This window comes from Engystomops pustulosus, chromosome 7, assembly GCF_040894005.1.
Source record: "Engystomops pustulosus chromosome 7, aEngPut4.maternal, whole genome shotgun sequence".
Taxonomy (NCBI): Eukaryota; Metazoa; Chordata; class Amphibia; order Anura; family Leptodactylidae; genus Engystomops; species Engystomops pustulosus.
The window spans coordinates 40,987,482-41,013,163 of NC_092417.1; the positions used below are offsets into that span (position 1 = coordinate 40,987,482).

Below are 25,682 nucleotides of genomic sequence, written 5' to 3' on the forward strand. Positions count from 1 at the left end.
GTGCGCAGTAATTTCCGTCAACCCCATAGAGATTAATGGAGCAGAACAGTCATGCGGGGCTGTCTACTCCATTACTCTGCCGGAGCAACGAGGGGTCCAATAGAGTTACGTGGGACCCCTCGTTTTGTGATCTATGTAGGTCTCAGCACTAAGACCCCCACCCCACTGATCAGCAAGTTAGGCCCTATCCCGTGGATAGGGCCTAATTTTTGTTCATGGTAAAACCCCTTTAAGGTGTCTCTGATCCTCTAAATATACTATTAATAATAAATAAGTAGGGGACCTAGCTCAGATTTTTCTTTAGGACCCAGTAGTTTTAGGTTATGCCATTGGTCTTAAGATGTCCTTCATGTAGGGTATGTACCATGTGACCACCGCAGCCTTAACAGAACAAATGTTTTAACATGTGGCTTTAGAGGCAATAATGTAGCTTTTACTAACATACATTATTCATGGCTCTAACTCCCTTCTCTTAATTTGGAGATTTAATGCTCCAGCAGCCTTAACTGATGAATAAATGCTCATGGGTTCAGGGTCAGTAATTACGGTAAGTGTCTCAAATGCAAAATATATAAGCAAGCACACACTGAAAGCACATTACAGGCGGTCCCCTACTTAAGGAGACCCGACTTACAGACAACCCATAGTTACAGACAGACCCCTCTGACCTCTGGTGAAGCTTTCTGAATGCTTTACTATAGTCCCAGCCTGCAATGATCAGCTGTAAGGTGTCTGTAATGAAGCTTTATTGTTATTTCTTGGTCCCATTACAGCAAAAAGTGTCTAAACTCCAATTGTCAGTGTGGCCCAAATTTTTTGTCTGTATCTACAATTATAAAATATACAGTTCCGACTTACATACAAATTCAACTTAAGAACAAACCTCCGGACCCTATCTTGTACGTAACCCGGGGACTGCCTGTATATCGAAAAATATATAGCAATTCATTGATAAAGAGTTTAAAAAAACTAAAAAAATATAGAAATATAAAATTCTACCACTACCTGTAACTAGAAATGTGTTCTACAAACATACAAGCAGTATAAAAGGTGGGAGTAGGATTTTTGTCTGCCATTCACATATCCAATTATGTCATTAACTGCCTGTATTTCTGGTTCTTTGTGTGATTTTCATGTTTCTAGGTACAATAGAAGTGAAGATAGGGGCATCAGTAGTGATGGGTCAGAGGGCTGCATTGTCATACTGCTCAACTTTAACTGGTGAACAGCGCCAAAAACCCACACTACAGCACAAAATGGCACCACAAAAAGCACTACTGCATAATACTACATTTGTACAATAACCAAGAGCAACCTTATGATTATAATATTAATATTAATAATATTAATATTGGTGACTACCCCTAGAGTAGACCTATAATACAGGAGACCCCAAAAGCACAAATATAATAAAGGAGACCCCCAGAGCACAAATATAATACAGGAGACCCCCAGAGCAGGCGTTTAGTGGCCCCCCTCCTTAGCCAGTCTCCCCATATTTATAATTCCCTAACTTTCTGTACTCCCACCCTCCTCCCCTCATTTTGTGGCCCCCTGTCCTTCACCCCCTTTTGTTGTGGCCTCCTGTCCTCCATCCTCCTCATATTGTGGTCCCCTGTCCACACTCCCACTCATATTGTGGCCTCCTATTTTACCTCCTCCCATATTGTGGCCTCCTGTCCTCCACCCTCCCCATATTGTGTCCTCCTTTTTTCCATCCTCTTCATATTGTGGATGGAAGACATGGCCCACAATATAAGGGGGTAAAGGACAGGGGGCCGCAATATAAAGATTAGAACCTCTGTCCTCCATCCTCCTCCTATTTTGGCCCCTGTCTTCCGTCCTAACCATATCGTGGCCCCCTGTGCTCCATCCCCTCCATATTCTGGCTGCCTATCCTCTATCCTAGTCATACTTTGGCCCTTGTCCTCTTATCCTCCTCATATTGTGGCCTCCTATCTTCCATCTCCCTTATATTGTGGACCACTGTCCTCCACCCACTTCATATTGTGGCCCCTGTCCTCCATCCTCCTCATATTGTGGCCCCCTGTCCCTCATTCACCTCATATTGTGCCCCGCCTTCTCCATCCTAATAATATTGGGGCCCCCTGTGCTCCATCACCCTCATATTGTGTCCCCTGTAGTCCATCCTCCTCATGTTGTGGTCCTGTGTTACCTATCCCCCTCATATTGTGGGCCCTGTTTTCCATCCTTCTTATATTGTAGTCCCCTGTCATCTATCCCCCTAATAGTGTGGCCCCCTGTCTTACATCTCCCTCATACTGTGGCCCTCTCTTCCGCCAAGCCTGTCATATTGTGGCATCTCTCTTCCATCTGTGGTGTGGGTAGGCGAGCCAACTGAGCAGAGGAGCTACCTCTTTACTGCTGAAGAGATGAAGCTGACATGTTAGGAGGTAGCAGGAAGCTGATCCTGCCACCTCCTGGCCCAGATGACTTGGCTGCTCTGCATCTACAGTGTATGGGACCAGGAGAAGGCAGGAGACACAGCAGGGCAGTCTGGGACAATCTCCAAAAAACTGTGGATGGCAGGACAAGGTGAGTACAGTGTTAATTTTTTTTAAATTAAAGGCTTGGCATGCTCGGGCAGGGTCTGGCCAGCTATATACTGGGGAGGATTGGCTGGCTATATACTACAGGGGCTGGCAGGCTATATACAGGGGGACCGGGGCTGGCAGGATATATTTTGGAGGGCAGCGGCTGGCAGGATATATACTGGGGGGGCTGGATGGCTATACACTGGGGGGCAGGGGCTGGCAGTCTATATACTGGGGGTAGGGGCTCACAGGTTTTATACTGGGTGGGCTGGCCATATACTGGGGGGGCTGCAGGCTACATACTGGAGGGCTGGCTATGTACTGGGGGGGTCTGGCAGGCTATATACTGGGGGGGCAGGGGCTGTCAGGCTATATATTGGGGCGGCTGTATGGCTATATACTGTAGAGGCTGGCAGGCTATATACTGGGGGGGTCTTGATGGCAGGCTATATACTGGGGGGCTGGATGATTATATACTGCAGGGGCTGGCAGGCTATATACTGGAGGGCAGGGGCTGTCAGGCTATATACCGGAGGGCAGGGGCTGGCTATATACTGGGGGGGGGGGGCTGGATGGCAGGCTATATACTGGGGGCTGGATGATTATATATTGCAGGGGCTGGCAGGCTATATACTTTGGACTGGCAGGCTATATACTGGGGGATGGATGATTATATATTGTAGCGGCTGCAGGCTATATTCTTCGGGCTGGTCGGCTATATACTGGAGGGCAGGGGCTGGCAGGCTATATACCGGAGGGCAGGGGCTGGCGGGCTATATACTGGGGGGCAGGGGCTGGCAGGCTATATACTGGGGGCAGGGGCTTGAAGGCTATATACTGGGTGGGCTGGATGGCTATATACTGCAGGGGCTGGCAGGCTATATACTGGTGGCAGGGGCTGGCAGGCTATGTACTGGGGGGGATGGATGGCTATATACTTCAGGAGCGGTTAGGCAATATACTGTGGGGGTGCAAGGGCTGGCAGGCTATATATTGGGGGATATGTGCTTGCTGGCTATATACTGGGTGGAGGCTGTGACCAATGTATTTCCCACCCTAGGCTTATACTTGAGTCAATAGGTTTTCCCAGTTTTTTGTGTTTAAATTAGGTACCTCGGCTTATACTCGAGTATATACGGTCTGTGTTTTCAGTAGACTACCTGCAGTAAGCACCAGTCTTGATATAACTCCCCTGATAGGGTAGTGCACGTTATGTTCTTTTTAATGCTGTATTTGTGAATGATATCCATTTATTTAGATGTTCAGACACTCATATACAGCGTGTTTAGAACACTCTGATTCTAGATATCATCTCCGTAATAACTCACTAGTAAAAACCATAGAAATAACTAAATGTGTCGTGTAAAGATAGAGGTAACAAACCGTTTAGTGCAAAAGAATTTAAAAAATTGTTATTTCAGAAAATAGAAAATATTGGGTAAAAGTTTAAGAAAACACACAGATATTACACATAAAAATAGACTGACCTTTATCCTAGTATTAGTCACATATCTCCCAGGCAACATGTTTCTATAGCTTATATGGAATCCATGAAAAGATCATAGAATTAGAGGAATCTCCAAGCAAAGGATGGAGTGTGCTCTTACCCATCCCCCAGAACTACATCTTATCAAGTCAGTAATCTACCTACTTACTCCCTCCATAGCATAACATCCTCATGCTTCTCCTCATTCTCTCTACAGAAGAGAGAGAATTATGTATACAGAAAGCCAGACAAGATCGTGACATCGCTACTGATATATAATTCTACAATTATATGGTCAAACAAGACTTAAAGGGATTTTCCACTAATAAGAAATTGAGGACCCATCCACAGGATCATCAATATTGGATAGATGGAGGTTCAAAGCTTGGGGGTGATGCGAGCCCCCTGCAATGGAGTAATAGAGATTACAGCCCACTGTACAGCTCCTTTCTCAGTGTAGTGGTCATCCTCAGGAACTGCAATTCAACTCCTGTTCAGCTGTTTGGCTTCAGCCTCAAGTGTCAGAGACAAATCTAGAAGTAAATGGCTGCGATACTGGTACTAACTGTGGTCAGGTGTGGTGCTGTTTTGGGAAGAAGGTTGCCATGTTTTTCAACCTCTGGACAATCCCTTTGTCAATTATGACCTTATGGAAAATTCACACCAAATTTGTAGATTTTCCATATGGCGTTTAGATCAGACTCATGTAAACCTTTAGGGTATGCATGCTTGATGCACAATGTCAGCAGGATTTAGTCCATCAGTTATCCCGCAGTCATCTTGCATCAGTTTCTTGTATGTATAATGCTGGGATTTGGCCGCATAATGAGTCACTTATTTGCTGCAGATTAAAGGGGTATTCCTCCCACAAAGACGTGTATCTTATATGTACTCAGGATAACAAAATAACACATTCTCTAATTCACTGTTATTAACACCAATGCAGATACATTAACAGATACAAGTCCAACCTGTTTCTATCAGTCCTACTGTACACAATTTCATTTGCCACTAGACAAGACCCTTAACTTCTGACTTAGGGTCGGGGGAGCCATCTTGAATTTCTGTGTGACAGCCATGCAGCTAAGTTTCTGAGTCTCTGCTCCCTGCACTCTAGCTGCGCCCCTGATATGTAGCAGTGCTGACAGTGTGTAATAGCCATCTCATGGATCTCATCATCTCTCATCTGTCTCATCTCTTACTTTCTATTTGTCATTGTATATAAACCCTGTACCCTGATAATCTAAGCACATTGTCAGCACAAAGAACTAGATGGAACATAATGGGGCTTATTTACTAAGGATCCTCGGATCGCATTTCCGTCAGACGGTTCACATTTTTTGAAATTTGCACCGCTGGGACAGGTATTTAGAAGGGGATTGTGTCGCACGCGACCAGATTTTGACGCAGCGGTTTCCATGCGACAAAAATCGGGGGGTGGGGGGGCAGACCATCCAACTGATTCGGACTGAGCGCGGGATTTAAGATTAAAATTGTGTCGCTAGCAATGCACTTACATGCACCGTGAAGTGAATGGTGAACTCTGTTGGACCTGAGCGGGGAGGCGACACATGCAGGATATCGGGCGCTTGGTCTTAGTGAATTGCTACACAGAGCATTATCGTCAGACAATGCACTTTCGGCAACTCCTCCGGACGGGTAAGTAAATGTGCCCCAATGTATCTGCTTAGAGAGGCTGCACTGACCAGCCTAGGGAGTGATAGGGGCTTATACAGCAATAAAACTGAGAAAAATTGTAAAGTAAGGGGTTAAAATGATCTTTATTGTGTAAACATCTCTAGGGGATTGAGATTTGAGAATTTTCTATAGTTGGAAAAACCCTTTTTAAGGGTGGTTTCACATTGGCGTTTTTTTCATATCAGTGATTTTTCGCTGAACCCTTTTTGGCTTATGGACAAATACAGATTGGTTTTCTCTCCCTGGCATCAGTGATTTGTCACTGATGCCTTACTGACCCATTCATTTCAATGGGCTTTTTCACACATCAGTTTTTTAACTGATCAGTGATCAGATTTGAACCTGTTCTTTTTCTGTTCTCTGACAAAAGCGTTGAAAAAAACTGAAGCGTTAAAAAACCCAATGAAAAGAAAGGTCAGTAAGACATAAGTGACCGATCACTGAAACCAGGAAGAGAAAACCAATCTGTATGTGTTCATAAGCCAAAATGGCTTCAGTGGAAAATCATCGATATTTAAAAAACCTCCAATGTAAAACTGCTTTATTATCCCTAATAATACCACATAATTGGCAAGAGAAAAGTAAAAGATATATATGTTTAAAGGACATCTAGTATCAGCAATGAACGTGATGTAGTGTGTGTATAAGTAATGCAATTGTCATGACAAATGTAATGTTGACCCCTAGTGGGTCTTTATTATTACTACAGGCTGATGAGATCTGGATGGATGGGTACCACATCCTTATTGGCCCAATTCAGAAAGTGGGAGGAGTTATTCCCATCATTAAAACCAGATTTACTTACCCGGTCCTGTCACGATTCTGCGGTACGTTGTCCGACAAGGATTCGGATCCGGCACGATTCACTAACAAACGTGCGTCCAATTTCCTGCAGGTGTCGCTTCCGCGCTGAGGTCCGCCGGAGTTCACCTTCTTCCTGGTGCATGTGAGTGCATGATTTTTTGACACTTTTAGTTTTTTAAATCTGACTTTTCATTAAACAAATAGGGTCAGATTTACTCACCCGGTCCATTCGCGATCCAGCGGCGTGTTCTCTGCGGTGGATTCGGGTCCGGCCGGGATTCACTAAGGCAGTTCCTCCGACGTCCACCAGGTGTCACTGCTGCGCTGAAGTCCGCCGAGGCGCACCGGAGTTCACGATCCTATTCTTGGTGAAGGTAAGCGCGTGTCCAGTGGTGGTTTTTCCAAATCCGTCGTGTTTTTGTCCGGCCACGCCCCCCAATTTCCGTCGCGTGCATGCCGGCGCCGATTCGCCACAATCCGATCGCGTGCGCCAAAATCCTGGGGCAATTCAGGAAAAATCGGCGCAAATCGGAAATATTCGGGTAACGCGTTGGGAAAACGCGAATCGGGCCCTTAGTAAATGACCCCCATAATGTTTTCTTGTGAAAGTGGCCAACCCCTTTTAACAATACCATCACCACCATCATCTCCCTCCAGGTTTCAGCCAGCCATTTACCAGCTTGTAACCCAATATTGTGCTACCATTTTATGGAACAAGTTCTTTAGTAAAGTACAGTGACTAATCTGGTTTACCACACAGACTCCGGGCTCCATCCATACTTCTTTCCCCGCTGAAATACACCACACCAGCACATCAAGGGCCCTCTCACATCAGGCCAGGGACACTATATACAGAGAACAACTACCACCACCATCATCTAACACCAGTATGACCCCTCATCACTGGCTGCCTCAGCACTCAGGGAGTTACAGGGGACAGAGACACCAGATAGCCACCGTGATATACCAACAACATCACAGCTGGGCACATTGGAGGATTCACAAGCCACCAGTCTCCCTGTCACTAGTATAACCATAATCATCATCATTATCTTCTCATTCCCGCCTCATACCACCTACTCTCTCTGGGCTTCTTGAGGCATTGTTACTGCACAATGGGGACAGTGAATAAATCATCGGATGAGGCACTCTTGTGACACCCCCAGGCTAATTAGCATAATTTTTATAACTCTATATTGTCGCAATCACTGCACATAGAGTTATAATAAAAGAAGTCCTGAGGAACATTTGCCATGATGAAGAGGAGGAGGGGTGACCCCATAGCGATGCATGGGGCACGGTGCCATAACATGAGGAAAGATAAAGACATGTCCTATCTTTCCCCATGTAAGGAGTGGCAAGCTTGCAGCCGTACATATGTCCCCTTGACGGTCGTGTGCATGGAACCTAAGGGTGTATTCCCACAGAAACAAGTTTCTTAAATATACTCAGGATAATATAATAATATGTTCTCTCATTCACTGTAATTATTACAAATACAGCATTTCACAAACAATGTTTACAATTTTGGTTGCACCTGGATAAGACCGTAAATCTTCAGATTCTGCTCATGAATAGCTTCTCTTGTCTGCACACTGCAGTGTTCTCTGCTTCCTGCCGTTTACTTTGCATTACTAGACCAGCTCAGACACAGGCACTTCCTGCCAGCAAGCAGCAGTGTGCAGAGACTTTCCGTACAAGGTGCAGACAGATAAGCAGAGCTGACTGTGTATTTAACCCCTTAACGCTCTGCGCCGTAGCTCTACGGCGCAGAGGTATAAGGAGTGTATGAAGAGGGCTCACGGGCTGAGTCCTCTTCATACAAAGGTGGGGGGTTTTGCATATTGCAGAAAACCCCCACCGCTAATAACCGCAGTCGGTGCTTGCACCGATCGCGGCTATTAACCTTTTCATTGCCGCCGGCAAAGTCGCCCGTGGCGTTTAAAAGACGGCATATGGTAGGAGCGATCTGACTATCTAGGGTTAATGTACCCTAGATGGTCTAAGAAATAGTGGGAAAAAAAAGAAAAAAAAAGTTTAAAAAATAAAAAAAATTAATAAAATATTAAAAATTCAAATCACCCCCCTTTCCCTAGAACTGATATAAAACATAATAAACAGTAAAAATCACAAACATATTAGGTATCGCCGCGTCCCAAAATGCCCGATCTATCAAAATATAAAAACGGTTACGGGCGGCGGTTACCTCCGATACAGGAAATGGCGCCCAAATGTCCGAAATGCGACTTTTACACCTTTTTACATCACATAAAAAATGAAATAAAAAATGATCAAAATGTCGCACAGACCTCAGAATGATAGCAATAAAAACGTTGGCTCATTTCGCAAAAAATGACACCTCACACATCTCCGTGCGCCAAAGTATGAAAAAGTTATTAGCTTCAGAAGATGGCAAAAAATTTTTTTCTTTTTTGTACACATTCATTTAATTTTTGAAAATGTATTAAAACACAATAAAACCTGTATAAATTTGGTATCACAGCGATCGCACCGAACCAAAGAATAAAGCTGAGGTGTTATTTTGAGTGCACAGTCAAAGTCGAAAAAACAGCCCACAAGAACGTGACGCACGTGCAGGTTTTTTTTTTTCAATTTTTCCACATTTGGAATTTTTTTTCAGCTTCGCAGTGCACGGCATGTTAAAATAAATAACATTACGGGAAGGTAAAATTTGTTATGCACAAAATAAGCCCTCACACAGGTCTGTACACGTAAAAATGAAAAACCCTGCGTCCTTATGGGGTTAATTGATTAGGTGAGGTAACAGAGCTGAGAGTGTCATTGGGGCAGATTTACTTACCCGGTCCGTTCGCGATCCAGCGGCGCGTTCTCTGCGGTGGATTCGGGTCCGGCCGGGATTCATCAAGGCAGTTCCTCCGATGTCCACCAGGTGGCGCTGCTGCGCTGAAGTTCCCTGAAATGCACTGAACTTCACCATCCTATCCTGGATGAAGGTGAGTGCAAGCTCCGCGACACAATTTCCTTTTTTAAATGCGGCGGTTTTTCCAAATCCGTTGGGTTTTCGTTCGGCCACGCCCCCCGATTTCTGTTGCGTGCATGCCGGTGCCGATGCGCCACAATACGATCGCGTGCGCCAAAATCCCTGGGCAATTCAGGTACAATCGGCGCAAATCGGAAATATTCGGGTAATACGTCGGGAAAACGCGAATCGGGCCCTTAGTAAATGTGCCCCATTGTGTTTTATATCCATCTCTTGGATCTCATCATCTCTCATCTCATGTGTCAGATACTAGTGAATGTTCAGAAGCTAAATGAAAGTGTAGATAAACCTGGACTCATCACTTACAGGGGGTGCAGAGTACAGGGATCAGACCAGTTCTAAAGGGAATGTATAACAATTAGGGGGCCAGGTATAGACTTGGCTTTGGATCCTTGCAGCTAAGCCTCTGCCTGTGACAATTGGCTTCTTCTCTTTGTAATTTGATAAATTAGAATTGACCGCGGAGCTGCCTGAGGTCATGTCCTTTCTAATTGCTATTCACTGATAACAAGAATGTAATATAATGGATAAAACTCCCAAACAGAAACAAGATGCGATGATGTATCCGGCCTCTAGGTGGCGCTGGAAGCTAAACCTGCAGGACTTCCCCCAGTCCCGCTAAGTGAGGGGCGTGGCTGTGTTCGCTGTTTGACCTGTTCATACCCTGCAGAGCCACCGTACCTGCAGACAGTGGGCGTGTAGTCTGCCAGTGATGGCGGAGTCCGGGGAAGAGGCGCTGTGGTGTACGCGGGAGGAGCACACCGCCGAGCGGCTGAAGGATGACTGCACGCCCACCGAGACCTCTGTGGAGCAGGTAGGGGGCGCCACTCAGTCCTGTATGGGGAAGCGTGTAACTTTATAGGCGCCGCCACATGTCATGTGTTCATAGATACATCTATGTGTGCCTGACCCTAATATTATCCCTGACTGCAACTCATGTACGTGACTACTACCCCCTCCTCAGGACAGGGACTATCCCCCCCTCCTCACCTCCTGTCAGGACAGGGACTATCCCCCCATCTCACCTCCTGTCAGGACAGGGACTATCCCCCCATCTCACCTCCTGTCAGGACAGGGACTATTCCCCCCCCCCCTCCTCACCTCCTGTCAGGACAGCGACTATTCCCCCCTCCTCACCTCCTGTCAGGACAGCGACTATTCCCCCCTCCTCACCTCCTGTCAGGACAGCGACTATTCCCCCCTCCTCACCTCCTGTCAGGACAGGGACTATCCCCCCCCCCCTCCTCACCCCCTGTCAGGACAGGGACTATTCCCCCCCCCCCTCCTCACCTCCTGTCAGGACAGGGACTATCCCCCCCCCTCCTCACCTCCTGTCAGGACAGGGGGACTATTCCCCCCCCCCTCCTCACCTCCTGTCAGGACAGGGACTATTCCCCCCCCCCCCTCCTCACCTCCTGTCAGGACAGGGACTATTCCCCCCTCCTCACCTCCTGTCAGGACAGGGACTATCCCCCCCCCCTCCTCAGCTCCTGTCAGGACAGGGACTATCCCCCCCCCCTCCTCAGCTCCTGTCAGGACAGGGACTACCCCCCCCCCCCTCCTCAGCTCCTGTCAGGACAGGGACTATCCCCCCCCCTCCTCAGCTCCTGTCAGGACAGGGACTACCCCCCCCCTCCTCAGCTCCTGTCAGGACAGGGACTATCCCCCCCCTCCCCCCCTCCTCACCTCCTGTCAGGACAGGGACTATCCCCCCCCCCTCCTCACCTCCTGTCAGGACAGGGACTATCCCCCCCCCCTCCTCACCTCCTGTCAGGACAGGGACTATCCCCCCCCCCTCCTCACCTCCTGTCAGGACAGGGACTATCCCCCCCCCTCCTCACCTCCTGTCAGGACAGGGACTATCCCCCCCCCCTCCTCACCTCCTGTCAGGACAGGGACTATCCCCCCCCCCCCTCCTCACCTCCTGTCAGGACAGGGACTATCCCCCCCCCCTCCTCACCTCCTGTCAGGACAGGGACTATCCCCCCCCCCTCCTCACCTCCTGTCAGGACAGGGACTATCCCCCCCCCCTCCTCACCTCCTGTCAGGACAGGGACTATCCCCCCCCTCCTCACCTCCTGTCAGGACAGGGACTATCCCCCCCCTCCTCACCTCCTGTCAGGACAGGGACTATCCCCCCCCCTCCTCACCTCCTGTCAGGACAGGGACTATCCCCCCCCTCCTCACCTCCTGTCAGGACAGGGACTATCCCCCCCCCTCCTCACCTCCTGTCAGGACAGGGACTATCCCCCCCCCTCCTCACCTCCTGTCAGGACAGGGACTATCCCCCCCCTCCTCACCTCCTGTCAGGACAGGGACTATCCCCCCCCCTCCTCACCTCCTGTCAGGACAGGGACTATCCCCCCCCCTCCTCACCTCCTGTCAGGACAGGGACTATCCCCCCCCCTCCTCACCTCCTGTCAGGACAGGGACTATCCCCCCCCCTCCTCACCTCCTGTCAGGACAGGGACTATCCCCCCTCCCCCCCCCCTCCTCACCTCCTGTCAGGACAGGGACTATCCCCCCCCTCCTCACCTCCTGTCAGGACAGGGACTATCCCCCCCACCTCCTCACCTCCTGTCAGGACAGGGACTATCCCCCCCCCTCCTCAGCTCCTGTCAGGACAGGGACTATCCCCCCCCCCCCTCCTCCTCACCTCCTGTCAGGACAGGGACTATCCCCCCCCCCCTCCTCCTCACCTCCTGTCAGGACAGGGACTATCCCCCCCCCCCTCCTCCTCACCTCCTGTCAGGACAGGGACTATCCCCCCCCCCTCCTCCTCACCTCCTGTCAGGACAGGGACTATCCCCCCCCCCCCTCCTCCTCACCTCCTGTCAGGACAGGGACTATCCCCCCCCCCTCCTCCTCAGCTCCTGTCAGGACAGGGACTATCCCCCCCCCCCCCCCTCCTCACCTCCTGTCAGGACAGGGACTATCCCCCCCCCCTCCTCCTCACCTCCTGTCAGGACAGGGACTATCCCCCCCCCTCCTCCTCACCTCCTGTCAGGACAGGGACTATCCCCCCCCCCCCCCTCCTCACCTCCTGTCAGGACAGGGACTATCCCCCTTCCCCCCCCCCCCTCCTCACCTCCTGTCAGGACAGGGACTATCCCCCCCCCCCCCCTCCTCACCTCCTGTCAGGAGCCGTGTTGGCTGTGCAGGGCAGTTGTCTCGTGATTTTCATCATAAAACAATAAAGTTTCTTCCTTTTTAATGGTAAATTTGTCTCCTGACGTGAATGTGACTTGTTAATAAATGTTGCAAATGTTCAATAAACACGCACAATAAAATGTCATTAAGTCCTGACATAAAACCTACGTCAGTGATGGCAAACCTTTTAGAGACCGAGTGCCCAAACAACAACAAAGACCCACTTATTTATTGCAAAGTGCCAACACAGAAATTTAATTTGTGATTTATACTCCCTTCTCTGTCACAGTTTTCATTTATACCAGCACCTGAGGACACCAATAAAGCAGAAAATAGTCCCAGGTAGAGCTGTCACTTTAAAATGGCTCTGTGCACAGCAAGTCCTGGGCTGTCTGGGACTGCAGGAGATACCGGGAGTCATCTCTGGTGATGGCCTGAGTGCCCACAGAAAGGGCTCCGAGTGCCACCTCTGGCACCAGTGCCATAGGTTAGCCATCACTGACCTACGTGATGATCTGCAGCGTACAGTAACCCATTACATGATGCAGAGTGCATGGGTGCTGGGTACTTTTTGGGGGGAGACTCCTGGTGAATGATCTGTGCTCCTGACAGGCTGACTATACAGAGCCTGGGTTACATCTAAACTCCACACTGTAACAGAAGCCTGAAAGCAGGGAAATCTTAAATTTTCATGAACATGGTAATTTCTGTGCTCAATTCGCCAAAAAAAAAGATGTGAATGAGCCCGAGGGGCTCCATAGCTGTTAATTGAGCCTGGAGCTCCTTGGGCTCATTTGCATAATTTTAAGCATTTTTTTAATAAAAAAACAGGGCATAAGAAACTAAAAGAGTAGTTTCTGCCAGAGGGGACACCCCCCCCCCCCCCGTACCCACTGTAGATACTGAAGGTATTAGACCCCTTTATCGCTCTTTCGTTGACTCTTTCATTGCAGTCAGTTGGTAAGATCAAAAACATTATTATTTTTTGCTCATTAATGTGCACTCTGCCCCCATCTTGACAAAGGAAAAAAACTGAAATGTAAATATTTTAGCTAATTTATTAAACAAGAAAAACTGAAATCTCACCTGGTGATAAATATTCAGCTCCCTCGCTCAGTAATGAGTAGAAGCAGCTTAGGAGCTGGTGCAGCCAGGAGTTTTTTGTTTCTTCCATTAATTTTAACCATGGGCAGAACTTAGCAGGGAGCACAATATGTTCTCCCTGTTGTTATATACAGATGACATGTAGCGGTGATCTTATGTTATCAGCCCATTCGATGAGTGTTACCAGTGATCTGTAGACATGCATAGAGGATGCACGGGGCTTTTTCTCTGCATGTCTGTTAGGGTGCGTTCACACGTGGCATCACTGCATGCGTTTTGTAAACCCAATGGGGAAGATTTCTCTAAAGTGTGGTAATCTCCGCTGACTTGCTTTCTGACTAGCTGTATGTATTTATTTTTGTGTTGCTCAGCAGACACATTTCTGGTGCCGAGACTAATTTCTGTCCGTAGCGCCAAATAAGTGAACATCGGAGAGGAGATGACTATTAATTTTGCCTCCGCCGCTTTTCTAAAACGGATTACCCTGCAAGTCTTTGCCAATGGAAGTTCACTACTCGAGCACGAAATTCTGTCCCCTGCCAGACCAAATTTCTTTTGGTCTACTCTCCGCCACTTTGCTGCGCACAAAATATGTCTCCACACCTCCTTAACCACGCGAAACAGGCAGAAACGTAACTGGGGTAATCTGGGCAAATCTCCTCTTCTCAGCTGTTCTGATGATTTCCACAGCTTTGTACCTGTGCCCCCAATGATGATTTGGGGGTCACACTTTTCCGTGGTTTATATTTGGTATGTTGAAATAAATGTGAGAAAGTTGTTATATCACATACAACCTATAAACGGGTGCTGATATTTGTGTGAGGTTTGCCCGGTCCCCCCGTTCTTCTTGCACTCCCCATGTACTTCCCTTTTGTATAAGAAGGTGTATGAAGGTCTTGGGTCCTCCTGCCAGCAGGTCCCAGTATTTGAGACTATCTTGTTGGGCATCAGTGGCATAACTATGTAATAAGCACTGTATATCAAAATAACCCTACAAGACAATTTTCTTTATTTTTTACGTTACAGAAAAAAGTAGAGACGGCAGTGGGCTCGATATACGCTACAGTACGAGATCATCTCTCAGACTTTCCGTGAGTAATATAATTTGTATTTTTACCTTCCCAATCCAATAGCTGTTTTTGTCCCCTCTTCTGATGATCTGATGAGGCCTATCTGCAGTCCTTTATTATTTCAATTTCCATACCATGACTGATTATATTTTATAAAGTTAAAGATCCTATTTGCTTATTTATTTGCAGTCTGCCTGATGTCAGATATTCTGCTCTTTAAAAAGACACCAGAAACCTGATTCTCGTTGCTTAGGAGCTGCATCTGAAAAGACCCTTTCCCTCCAGCCTCTCTATATCCTTAGATTACTAGACTGTGACACTTCTCAGCTAGTTTGCATATGACAAGAATGTGTTTTATTTTTCAATTGTAAGAGAATGTCGGATGTTGCTAAGCACGGCACTCGGCTATCTCCAGCAATAAGAGCATCCAAGCGCTGTGCTCTGCAATTTCAAATGTTGAATGGAGGTTCAGATCAGAGGCTTGTTCTGCCACTTCACTTATCAGTGAGAACGAGAGCCACGTTCTTTGGGTTTCTGGTGGTCTGATTGTCACCGTTTAGGATCCCAGCAGTTGGACCCTCCACTGACCACCTTCTTATCCTCTGTCTTGTGGATAATGATGAGCTTAAATAGTTGGTACATCCCTTTAAAGGGAACCTGACATCATAAATTAGCCAAATAAACCACTAACAGTATGTTATCAAGCAGCTGAGCGGCTTCTGGATCATGTCTCTTTCATGTCCCGGTGAGGTGGCATCATGCAAAAAATTTAACTTTGAAGTGAAATGTAAATTGCTTTTATGAAGTCAAGGAGGAGGAGTTTTTAACACTGAAGTCAAGCTCTCCCTTCCTCAGAATGTTCCCTTAACTTTAGTTTGTAGATTGTCCTTTGTCCAGATCTCCTGAAGTCTGGAGCATGATGTCAATCACAAGGGAGGAGGTGTTCAGAGGTGAGGAGAGCTTGACTTCAGTGTTACTCTCTCTGCCTCCCTGACTTTATGCAACCAGTTAATACCTGACTTCAAAGTTGATTTTCTTGTTGATGCCACCACACTGGAACATGAGAGAAACATGATTGAAAAGCTGTTCATCTGGTTGACAACATACTGTAATAGTTAATTAGGACAGCTTCTGATAATAGGTTCCCTTTAAGGCCTCATTCAGATGTCCATGTTGTAGGTAAATTTCCATTTTTACCATGGGGCCACTGACCCATAATAATGATTCTATAGATCCAATATTCGGGTCATGCCTGATGTCTGGACTGTGCACCAACACTTGAGATATAGCCCATCACACTCCTCTGTAGGTAAGGATAAGTAATACTGCACGTGTATAGTGGTTTGGGACACTGGACTATAGCTCTATAATGAGGGGATCTTTCAATATTACAATTTATTGAGATATAGTTACAGCAATGTTTCTCCCCTTTACTTTATTTTCTACTATTTTTTACTTTTTCTTTGTTTCAGGCTTGTGCTACAGAGAGAGCTCCATTCACACTATCTGCGAAAAGGCTTACAGCATCTATCTGAATCCTATGAGGTAAAGAGAACGAAAAGAAATATGAATCCTGCATTGTAGTCTGGCTTTTGACTGTACCACAGCTCCTCCCCTCTGCTCTGAGTGACTGCTGTAAGTATCCAACCAAATTCCCCCTCCCCTTATCAGAGGGGAGGGGCTGTGGAGCGGCACAGTACAGAGAGCAGAAAGCTCTTTAGGCTGATAGACCCGCCCAGAGCCCTTTCCAGAGCTGCCTGCAACTGCTGAGATTCCCTCTAAGGCCTCATTAAGACTGTAGTATATCACATTTCAAAGTCTGTGAATATGGCAGGTCTATATGGAAGTTATAATCTGTCTCCTCCATATAATTTATCTCCTTTTTATTTTCTAGTGCCTAGACGCCAGCCGCCCCTGGCTATGTTACTGGATCGTCCATAGTCTTACCTTACTAGATGAACCCATCCCTGAATCTGTGGCATCGAGGTGATTGTCTTATTGTCCTTCTCTTCCTATACGCTGCGTGTACTGAACAGCCTCTGGTAGAGCCTTGTCACATGCAGCAGAATTGGTATAAGATATAATTCCTCTGTTCTCTGAAGGAAATGTTAAATTGGAAACAACCACAATGAAAACTCATTTGTACACTCAATTTTTGCAGCAATTCTGCTACATATCATAAAAGCTTTAATAGTCCATACCTGTCTGACTATCCGTGCCATTAGAAGGATCTAAATGGAATTGGTGCATGTGAATCACAATTGCTTACAGTAAATGGTTCCATGGGCAGATCATCATTTCTTACCACCCTTGGGTGGGGGGGGGGGGGTGTGAGGCCATAACATTGCTACCATTGCTTCATTATTGGACAAGGCTTCATACACATAGATACCACAATATTGCACAAGCAAGCATGCAGCAAGTTTCCGTTTTGGGCTATGATTAAAGTGTCTCTTGAAATGTTATCATATGTTTTTGTGTTCCCTAGTGTCTGCCAGTTTCTAGCACGATGCCAGGGTCCGAATGGTGGTTTTGCTGGAGGTCCCAGTCAGCAGCCTCACCTTGCTCCCACCTATGCAGCTGTCAATGCTCTTTGCACCATTGGGACGGAAGAGGCCTACAATGTAATTAATAGGTATGTACGACCCCTGCAGAGATGTGGCATCATTACCGCTAGTAAATGGTCATCTTTTCATACGTTTTTCTAGTGTCTGAAGGGGAAACCATAGGACAGATTCTTATAATATTTATTAGCAAATTTTTGAACCAGAGATGAATCTGTACAGCAAACAGATTTGTAACTTGGCACACCTGCTAAATTATGCCCTGAAGCTGGTGCTAGTAGTACGATGCAAAAAATTACTAGCAACTCCAAAAGACTGTATAATTGCTTTATGATGGAATAAAAGATTATTTTAACAGAGTGCACACACGTATGGCCCTTCCCATGCAGTTTTTATATTATATAGTTTGGAGTGCGGGAAATAATTTTTCTGTTTCGTATTGATGGATCTGTATTCACTTTGAGGGCAGGCATCACAGCAGTGTGTGCAGCGTATGGAGAGATTATGTTCAGGGATGTGAGATTAGTAAAACATTGGGGTTTTGCTACAGACATAGAGCCACAGCATTTCTGGGCTGTCTGGTATTGCAACGAAGCACCATTTACAAGTATAGAGCTGAGCTTCAGTACCAGACACATCCATTTAAGCAACCCAATAACGAACAAATAGAAGCGATTGTTTGCAGCTCTGTGAGGTGTAGTAGACTGCTCTGACATCTTGAGATTCTTCATATTATATGTCTTTACAAGTTAATGTGATTGTCTTCAGTTCCCTTAATATTTTGTTGTTCCTCTGTCTGGCAGGGAGACTCTTCTGCAATTTTTGTACGCCTTAAAACAACCAGATGGCTCGTTCAACATGCACGTGGGTGGAGAAGTGGATGTCAGGTCAGTTATTTCATTTTTAACTAGCATTAAAATGGGTGTATGTCAGTGATGGTAAATCTTTTAGATGCAGGGTGCCCAAACTACACCCAAAACCCACATATTTTTCTCAAAGTGCCAATGCGACAATTTAAACAGTAACTTATTACTCCCTGCTGTCGCATGCTTGCAAAAGGCTTTGGTTATCCTTGTAGCTTCCTTCTAGGGTCCTGGGACTGCAAGAGGCCTTGAGTCCAGTCTGGCGAACTCTGCGGTGGGGTGATGGCGTGGGTGCCCATAGCGAGGGCTCTGAGTGCCACCTCTGGCATCTGTACCATAGGTTTGCCACCACTGGGCTATGTGATTTCCCCCTTTAAAAACAGAACGATGTCCATATTGTGTTCACTCTCCTACACACACACAGCACTGTCACTGTGTGAGGATGGAGCAGCAGCCCCTCCCCTATGTTAGTCAGTGTCTGTAAACACTCTATAGACCGATGAGAGAAATCTGCACAACCAGGAGACATAGCTACTGCAGAGCCAGGCTAAACTGAGGAGGATAGCAAAGAAACTGCTGCACATAGGTGATCAAGATAATAGACAAACTTGTTCTACATCCCAAGAACTATTGAAGTATGAGAAAGGAAGAAAAAGTTACACTTTTAAGTATTTATCTCTAACGCCATATACATCTACTTTACTATCACTGTGTTATGTTGTGGTTACTCCTCATGTAAATCCACACAAATATTGTAATTGACACTTAGATTTATTATTGTTTCTCAATTAGAAGTGCTTATTGTGCCGCCTCCGTGGCTTCCCTCACCAATATCATCACTCCCAAGCTGTTTGATGGCACCGCGGAATGGATCGCCAGGTTTGGACATCATTCTTTTTCACCTTTTGGCTTATTCAATATGACTTTGACTTGTCTTGCTTGCATAATATCAATGACCTAGTAGACATTCACTGAAGCCGTTCTAAAAAGTCACTTTATCAAGACTGGATTTTATACGTATATGTACTGGGCGAAATGTTCGAGAAGACCACATTTAGTGTAGTTTTGATTGTTCACCTCTTGGAGGTTGTACTGTATTTTATCTGCCCCACATTATTCGTAGATGCCAATAGATGCCTTTACAGCAAGGTTATTACTAGCAGGAGAGGCCATGGCTGATTAGAAGCCAACAAGTCCACAATTTCTGCTTTTTTTAGAGTTCATTTGCCCCATATCTTTTATGGACATTTAACTATTTCTTGCTCTAGATGCCAATTTTGGGAAGGTGGCATTGGTGGTGTCCCGGGCATGGAAGCGCATGGCGGCTACACGTTTTGTGGTTTAGCTGCTCTGGTCATTTTAAAGAGAGTTCATCTGTTGGATATGAAGAGTTTGCTGGTAAGTCATGTCTTCTAATGTTATTGTGTGTGTTCTTTATGAGGCCAGAGCAGAAAGTTGGTCCCCGACTTAAGAACACCCCACTTACAGACGACTCCTAGTTACAAACTGACCTCTGGATATTGTTAAATTACTGTACTTTAGCTTAAGGCTACAATAAACAGTTATCAGAGGTGTTTGTAATTAAGAATTATTGTTATTCCGGATTCTTATGGCAACCCAACATTTTTAAAATCCGATTGTCACAGAGTCCAAAAAAAATTTTGGCTGGGGTTACAATGATACAATATACAGTTCTGATTTGCATACAAATTCAACTTGGGAACAAACCTACAGAACCGATCTTGTATGTAGCCCGGGGACTGCCTGTACTTGCCTCACTCCAGTATTTCCGGTTTCATCTCTGTGCCTGACCTCCTTGGATATGGATGTCACTTCCGTTTTTCCAGGTGACTTCACTTCTCGTGTTGTCCCCTGGAGCGAGGAGGCCAGTTATTTGATAGAGCTCAAAATCAAAGCACAGGAAACCCTCTTTTTTTTTTTTTTTTTTTTTAAGGAATCTTTATATGTCTACAAGCAATATACACTAGAAGATGCAACAACCAGGTGTCCTATGTGTCTGGGCGGACGTGTATTACCGCATCTATTACACACACTTGTTGACTTGGCGTTATGGGTTTTGTTGTTGTTGCAATCCAAGTATAGAAGTGACCTCTTGCCATCTGTTCCCAATTTTATAACCTGCAATTATGCTTTACGTGATAGATCTTAGTCATAATGTGATGAAAGGGCCGAGGCGTTGTGTAACTCTCTGCTAATGCTGCCTTGTCTTGATTCTCACAGGAAATCCACTGTGTTATGAATGTCATCTCTATAGTCCCCAAAAACCAAAATCCCATTTTAGCTTTGTACACCTCCCTCAGTTTTACAAACAGTGTCTGTACATTAATATTCATAATACAAATGATGTATAAGTGATAATACATGTGGTGTGTATTTGTTTGTTTTTGTTTTTTTTTTTTAGAGAAAATTTGATCTATTTGGTTTGACAATTTATAAGTATGTGATATTTCTCCTCTTTCTATAAGCGATGGGTCGCATTCAGACAGATGAGATTTGAAGGTGGATTTCAGGGCCGCTGCAATAAGCTGGTGGACGGCTGCTACTCCTTTTGGCAGGCGGGCCTAATGCCACTCATCCATAGGACGTTACACGCTGAAGGTAATGATAAAATATTTTAATTGATTCCAATTTTTGCTACAATTTTCTATTACATGAGTGCACAGGCTTTACAAAGATCGTGGCCCATCTTTACCGGAGTCCTGAGTGGCAAATCTGCCATCTTAGGGTCCATTAACTCGCCCCGATATGGCGCCTGTGAGCTACCTACCAGCAGAAAGTCAGAAGCTCATGGCCACCATAGTGGTGCATTATGCATGGACGTGGTGCTGTCTCACCACACCACACCATGTCCAAGCCACGATCGCGTCGCTCCTCAAGCAGAGGGCAGGCAGTTTGCGGCTCCTGTTTGTACACACGGACATGTGAATGGAGCCTCAAGGAACTTTTACTCCTCAGGCTTCTCTATGGTGGTGAGCTGATTGCTATAATTCCTGAGCTCTTATATACTGGGATTGACAACCACCGCAGGAGCTGGAATAGATGATTTACAGAAATTTCACTCATCTTGTTGATTGAAAGAAACATTTTAAATCAAGTCAATTGTCATATCTGTGTATATGAGAACTGTAAGATCGGGTATACATTAATTGTATCGTATATTGTAGCAAAGTCTGTGTGCATGGGTCACCTGCTGCAAATACAACCACCTTTATTTTCTTATGTCTTGCATCGGGTTAAGGAAAAGATCACCTTACGCTTTGCAATGCACTTTACATCTTCTTTGTGGCATTATGCCTCGCCATAGTTACACAGCAAAAAAATTATACAATCTCCTCTTTAAAAAAAAAAAACAAAAAAAAACAAACTTGCAAATATATCCCTTTGTGTTAGGTTGTAGCTGGTTCTATGCTCCTTCCAACTTTAGGAAATGCAATGCTGCTCATCACTGCAGTGTAAATTGCCTTATGGATGAGGTGTAATTCTTATCTAAATATTGCATTAGTCACAGCGGGGGTCTAAGTATGAGTCTGACCTTTAAATAAACCCCTCACAGGATCTGTAGTTCCCAGTAAGCTGCACATATACACTACTGAATAATACATGGGCTCATGCATCCCGATATGTTCTTCAGAGGAATAGTAAAACTCTATTCTAAATGTGTTTATGGCGATGAATCGACATGTATTCACCCATTGTAGGAGGTAGAGGGTACTGCACATGGCATGTAATGCTTCTAACGCTGATGATCTGATCCTGCAGGAGACCCGGCCCTCAGCCTCACTAACTGGATGTTTGACCAAAAAGCGCTGCAAGAATACATCCTGTTGTGCTGCCAGTGTCCCAGCGGTGGCTTACTTGATAAACCTGGCAAGTAAGTTCTGCCATGATGTTTCACCATTTATTATATGTTCATTGCTATTATTACAGGAAAGGCCTGGTTTGAGCTGAATAGATTCATCTTCAGCTCAAGGTTTTCTTTTGTGCCCTTAAAGAAGACCTGTCATGCAGATTAACCCACCAAAATAAATACTGAAAGGCATTGTGCTCATCCCTAAATGGTTTCTCTGCTTGGCTTTAATGGTAAAAGAATCAGTTTATAAACTAATATGCAACTCACCTGAATCCAGTGATTAGTAATGGAGTCCTGCATATGCAGATATATTGCTGCACTGCCCTGTCTCTCTGTTGCCACTACCACCATGCTGCTGGGATAGAACTAGGACTTGTCGACAGTCTGCCAATATACAGCTCCCTTTAATTTCACCCTCACGGGTAGCAGGAAGTGGTACACAATCTCTTGCTGGAACATTGAGAGAGAGGGAGACAGTGGCTGTGTGTAACTCAGCACTGCTACATCATAAACTCCTCCCTCAGGAAGGTGGGGGTTGAGAGAGATCTGACTATGTGAAGAGAACTCAACCTCTGAATTCTCTTCAGAGTTACAATGTCTCTCTCAATAATGAGGGGGATTGGGTTATCAGTGTAACCAAGGAGGTAGGGTGTACAGATTGTATACGGCTGCTACCTGCCTCCATGACTGGAACAGAGGACGCCAAGTCTTTTTTTAGAAGAATGGTGGCTCTAATCCCATGGATAAAGGCATCGGTCTCTATAGCTAGGGCAAGTAGTAACGGTGATAACAGACAACCCTGCTGTGCCCGTCTGTGTAGGTGAAATTCCAGGGAGACTGCCCCATTAATCAATAAGCTCCTCTGAAATTTGCATAGTATTAAAATCCATGTGCAGAACTTGGGGCCAAAGTTGAAGCAGTTTGCCAGCTACTACTATAATGGAGAACCTGTGGAGACAGAAGTCTCACAGCCAAGCAGTGTGAGGACATTCATGCAGTGCTTTCAAGTGCAGCTACAATCCTGAAATATAAATCCATTTTCCACAATCCCTGCTGCTACTAACAAAACGCACAACGGTATGATAAACCAGCTCTTCAGGTGCAGCCTACTGGTACACTCTCTTTTAAAGAGATTAGTCAAAAATGATCATTTATAGCCTGGTCATCAACAGACGAGACTCCTGGTTACTAGTCCTATCCTATGGTTAGGCCATTAGGTTGTCCTGGCCAGCCCCTTTAAGTAAATCGGTGTAAAGAAAACAGAGTGCTTTGTTATAAGGGATAGTCAGCAACCTTCACCACTCCATATATTGTGGAACTACTCCTGTGGTACCTGCCATGCAGAGGTGCATGCTGGGGGGTGTAGCTTCACAACAGATGAAGTGTCAGAGGATTTATCATGCGTGTAAATGTGGAATTTATTTTTAACCTTCTTTTATGGCATGGTGTGTATTTGTAGATCGCGGGACTTCTATCATACCTGCTACTGTCTGAGTGGACTCTCTATAGCACAACATTTTGGTAGTGGGGAAATTCTTCATGAAACTATTGTAGGAGTCCCTGAGAACACTTTGGTGAGTAGGAGTGGTCATTGCATGTATGATGAGGTTAGAATGGATCTATTACTAGGTCCTGGTTGGATTGATTTTTATGTCTTTAAAGGGAACCTGTCATCCGTATTTGACCTAATAAAACCACTACCAGAATATTGTCAAGCAGCGTTGCACCATCTAGTTTTTTCTTTCATGACCTAGTGTGGTGGCATTCGCTTTTATTGGTTGTATAAAGTCACGGAGGCGGAGAGTTCAACACTGAAGTCAAGCTCTCTCTTCCTCAGATAGCTCCTTCGCTGTAATTGATGGTCCTGCACCAAGACGCATCACTAACCAGATCTCTGAGTTATATGATGGAGGAGGAGACGTTCAGAGCTCCCCAACTTGACTTCAGCGTTGAACTTTCCTCCTCCTTAACCTTATACAACCAATTTACATCTCACTTCAAAGTTGATTTTCTGGATGACAGGTTCCCTTTAATGTGGATCTGTTTGTTTTACCATACTGCCCTTAGGAAAGGACAATTGTTTTGTGTCATTTGGCACAAAACAAAAAAATAAATTGTACTTGTGGTTATGAGCCTACTGTATTCATGGGGAGAGCAGCCTCCTTACAGTATGTGATTCCATATACTAAGAATACAGGGCAGCATAAAAAACTTACCAATCCACCAGAACAGATAATGTGTGTATACACTGCTGATTTATACTCTTCTATATTGTCTTACAGAAACCTACACATCCGGTGTATAACATTGTCCCTGATAAGGTGGCCTGCGCGGTCCTACATTTCATGCAGAAAGAGATCCCAGAGATGAAAGAGTAACTATTACACGATGCATCCCCCTGCCCTTACTATGTGTGCTCTGAGAGACCACCTGGAGGAAGCCATCTTGTATCCTATAAGGGCTGTGACATATCAAGACTTTTACTTGCATCGCTTGCAACTAAGCACTTATGTGGTGGAGCAGGGAGCCGCTCAGGGGCAGAGTCCTGGTCTTCTACAAGAGACTTTTTGTTTGTTTTTCTATTAACGTGTATTAAACCTTAGCAAATCGTACGGCTCCTGGTCTATGATTTATTCCACGACGTCTGCTGGGAATCACAGTGATGTTACCCTACACAGATAGTAGATAGGAAGGCAGAGATACTGAAGAACTGAGATATGTGCTCAGCACCCGGAGCACTGCTATTCCTGCCTGGACTCTCCTGTCAGATAGTGAGACCTGTCTTGTGAAACATGGGGCCAGGGTAGGGGTCCAGACAATAATAGCAATGCCTTGGGTGCACCAACTACCTCATTAGCATTTGGATTAAACTAGGAATATCTTGGCACCCAAATGTTTGTTTTATTTAACAATGTAGTAATGGAAAAATTGCACCCCACAGTTGGTTATGCAATTTCTCCTGAATTTGGAAATACCCCACGTGTTTGGAAACTACTATTAGGGCGCTGAGTGGTGCTCTGAAAGGAACAGAGGGGACACTGGGCTTCTAGAGGACAGATTATACAAGGATAGTGCCCCTATTTTGGAAAATACACCCTCAAGAAATTTATCAAGGGGTAATGTGAGCATTTAAACTCCACATGTGCTTTCTAAAAGTAATAGTGAAAAATCCCATTTCTACATAGGACACCATTTTAGTGCCCAATGTGTAACCAGATTGCACCACTATGAGAAATCCTCTCTCTACTTATTGTACCATGTTTTATGATTTTATAAATACCTTACACTCAGTTCTATACATTTCTTTCCAAACCCTATTTCTTTCCAGTACTCCTGTCTTGAAGTGCATTAGTATTGTCACCCTATGCACTTGGATTGGCTGAGGCACAGACAGCCGGTTCCTGATGGAGGCATGGCACTCTCTAAGTCTGTGATGTTATACATATGACTGTTACCTAAATCTTACAAGTTACACTGTTATGTTGTATCTTATGA

The 25,682-nt window shown here is 45.5% G+C and overlaps 1 protein-coding gene across 1 annotated transcript; it reads left to right on the plus strand.

Annotated features, from left to right (window-relative positions):
• Nucleotides 1-10,184: 10,184 nt before the first annotated feature.
• FNTB (farnesyltransferase, CAAX box, subunit beta) lies at nt 10,185-24,799 on the plus strand. The gene is made up of 12 exons (XM_072115568.1): nt 10,185-10,379; nt 14,846-14,910; nt 16,362-16,434; nt 16,784-16,875; nt 17,378-17,524; nt 18,257-18,340; nt 19,109-19,195; nt 19,585-19,714; nt 20,803-20,935; nt 22,097-22,208; nt 23,647-23,761; nt 24,470-24,799. The coding sequence occupies exons 1-12, from the start codon at nt 10,278-10,280 to the stop codon at nt 24,563-24,565; spliced, it is 1,236 nt and encodes a 411-aa protein (XP_071971669.1). The 5' UTR covers nt 10,185-10,277; the 3' UTR covers nt 24,566-24,799.
• Nucleotides 24,800-25,682: the final 883 nt, after the last annotated feature.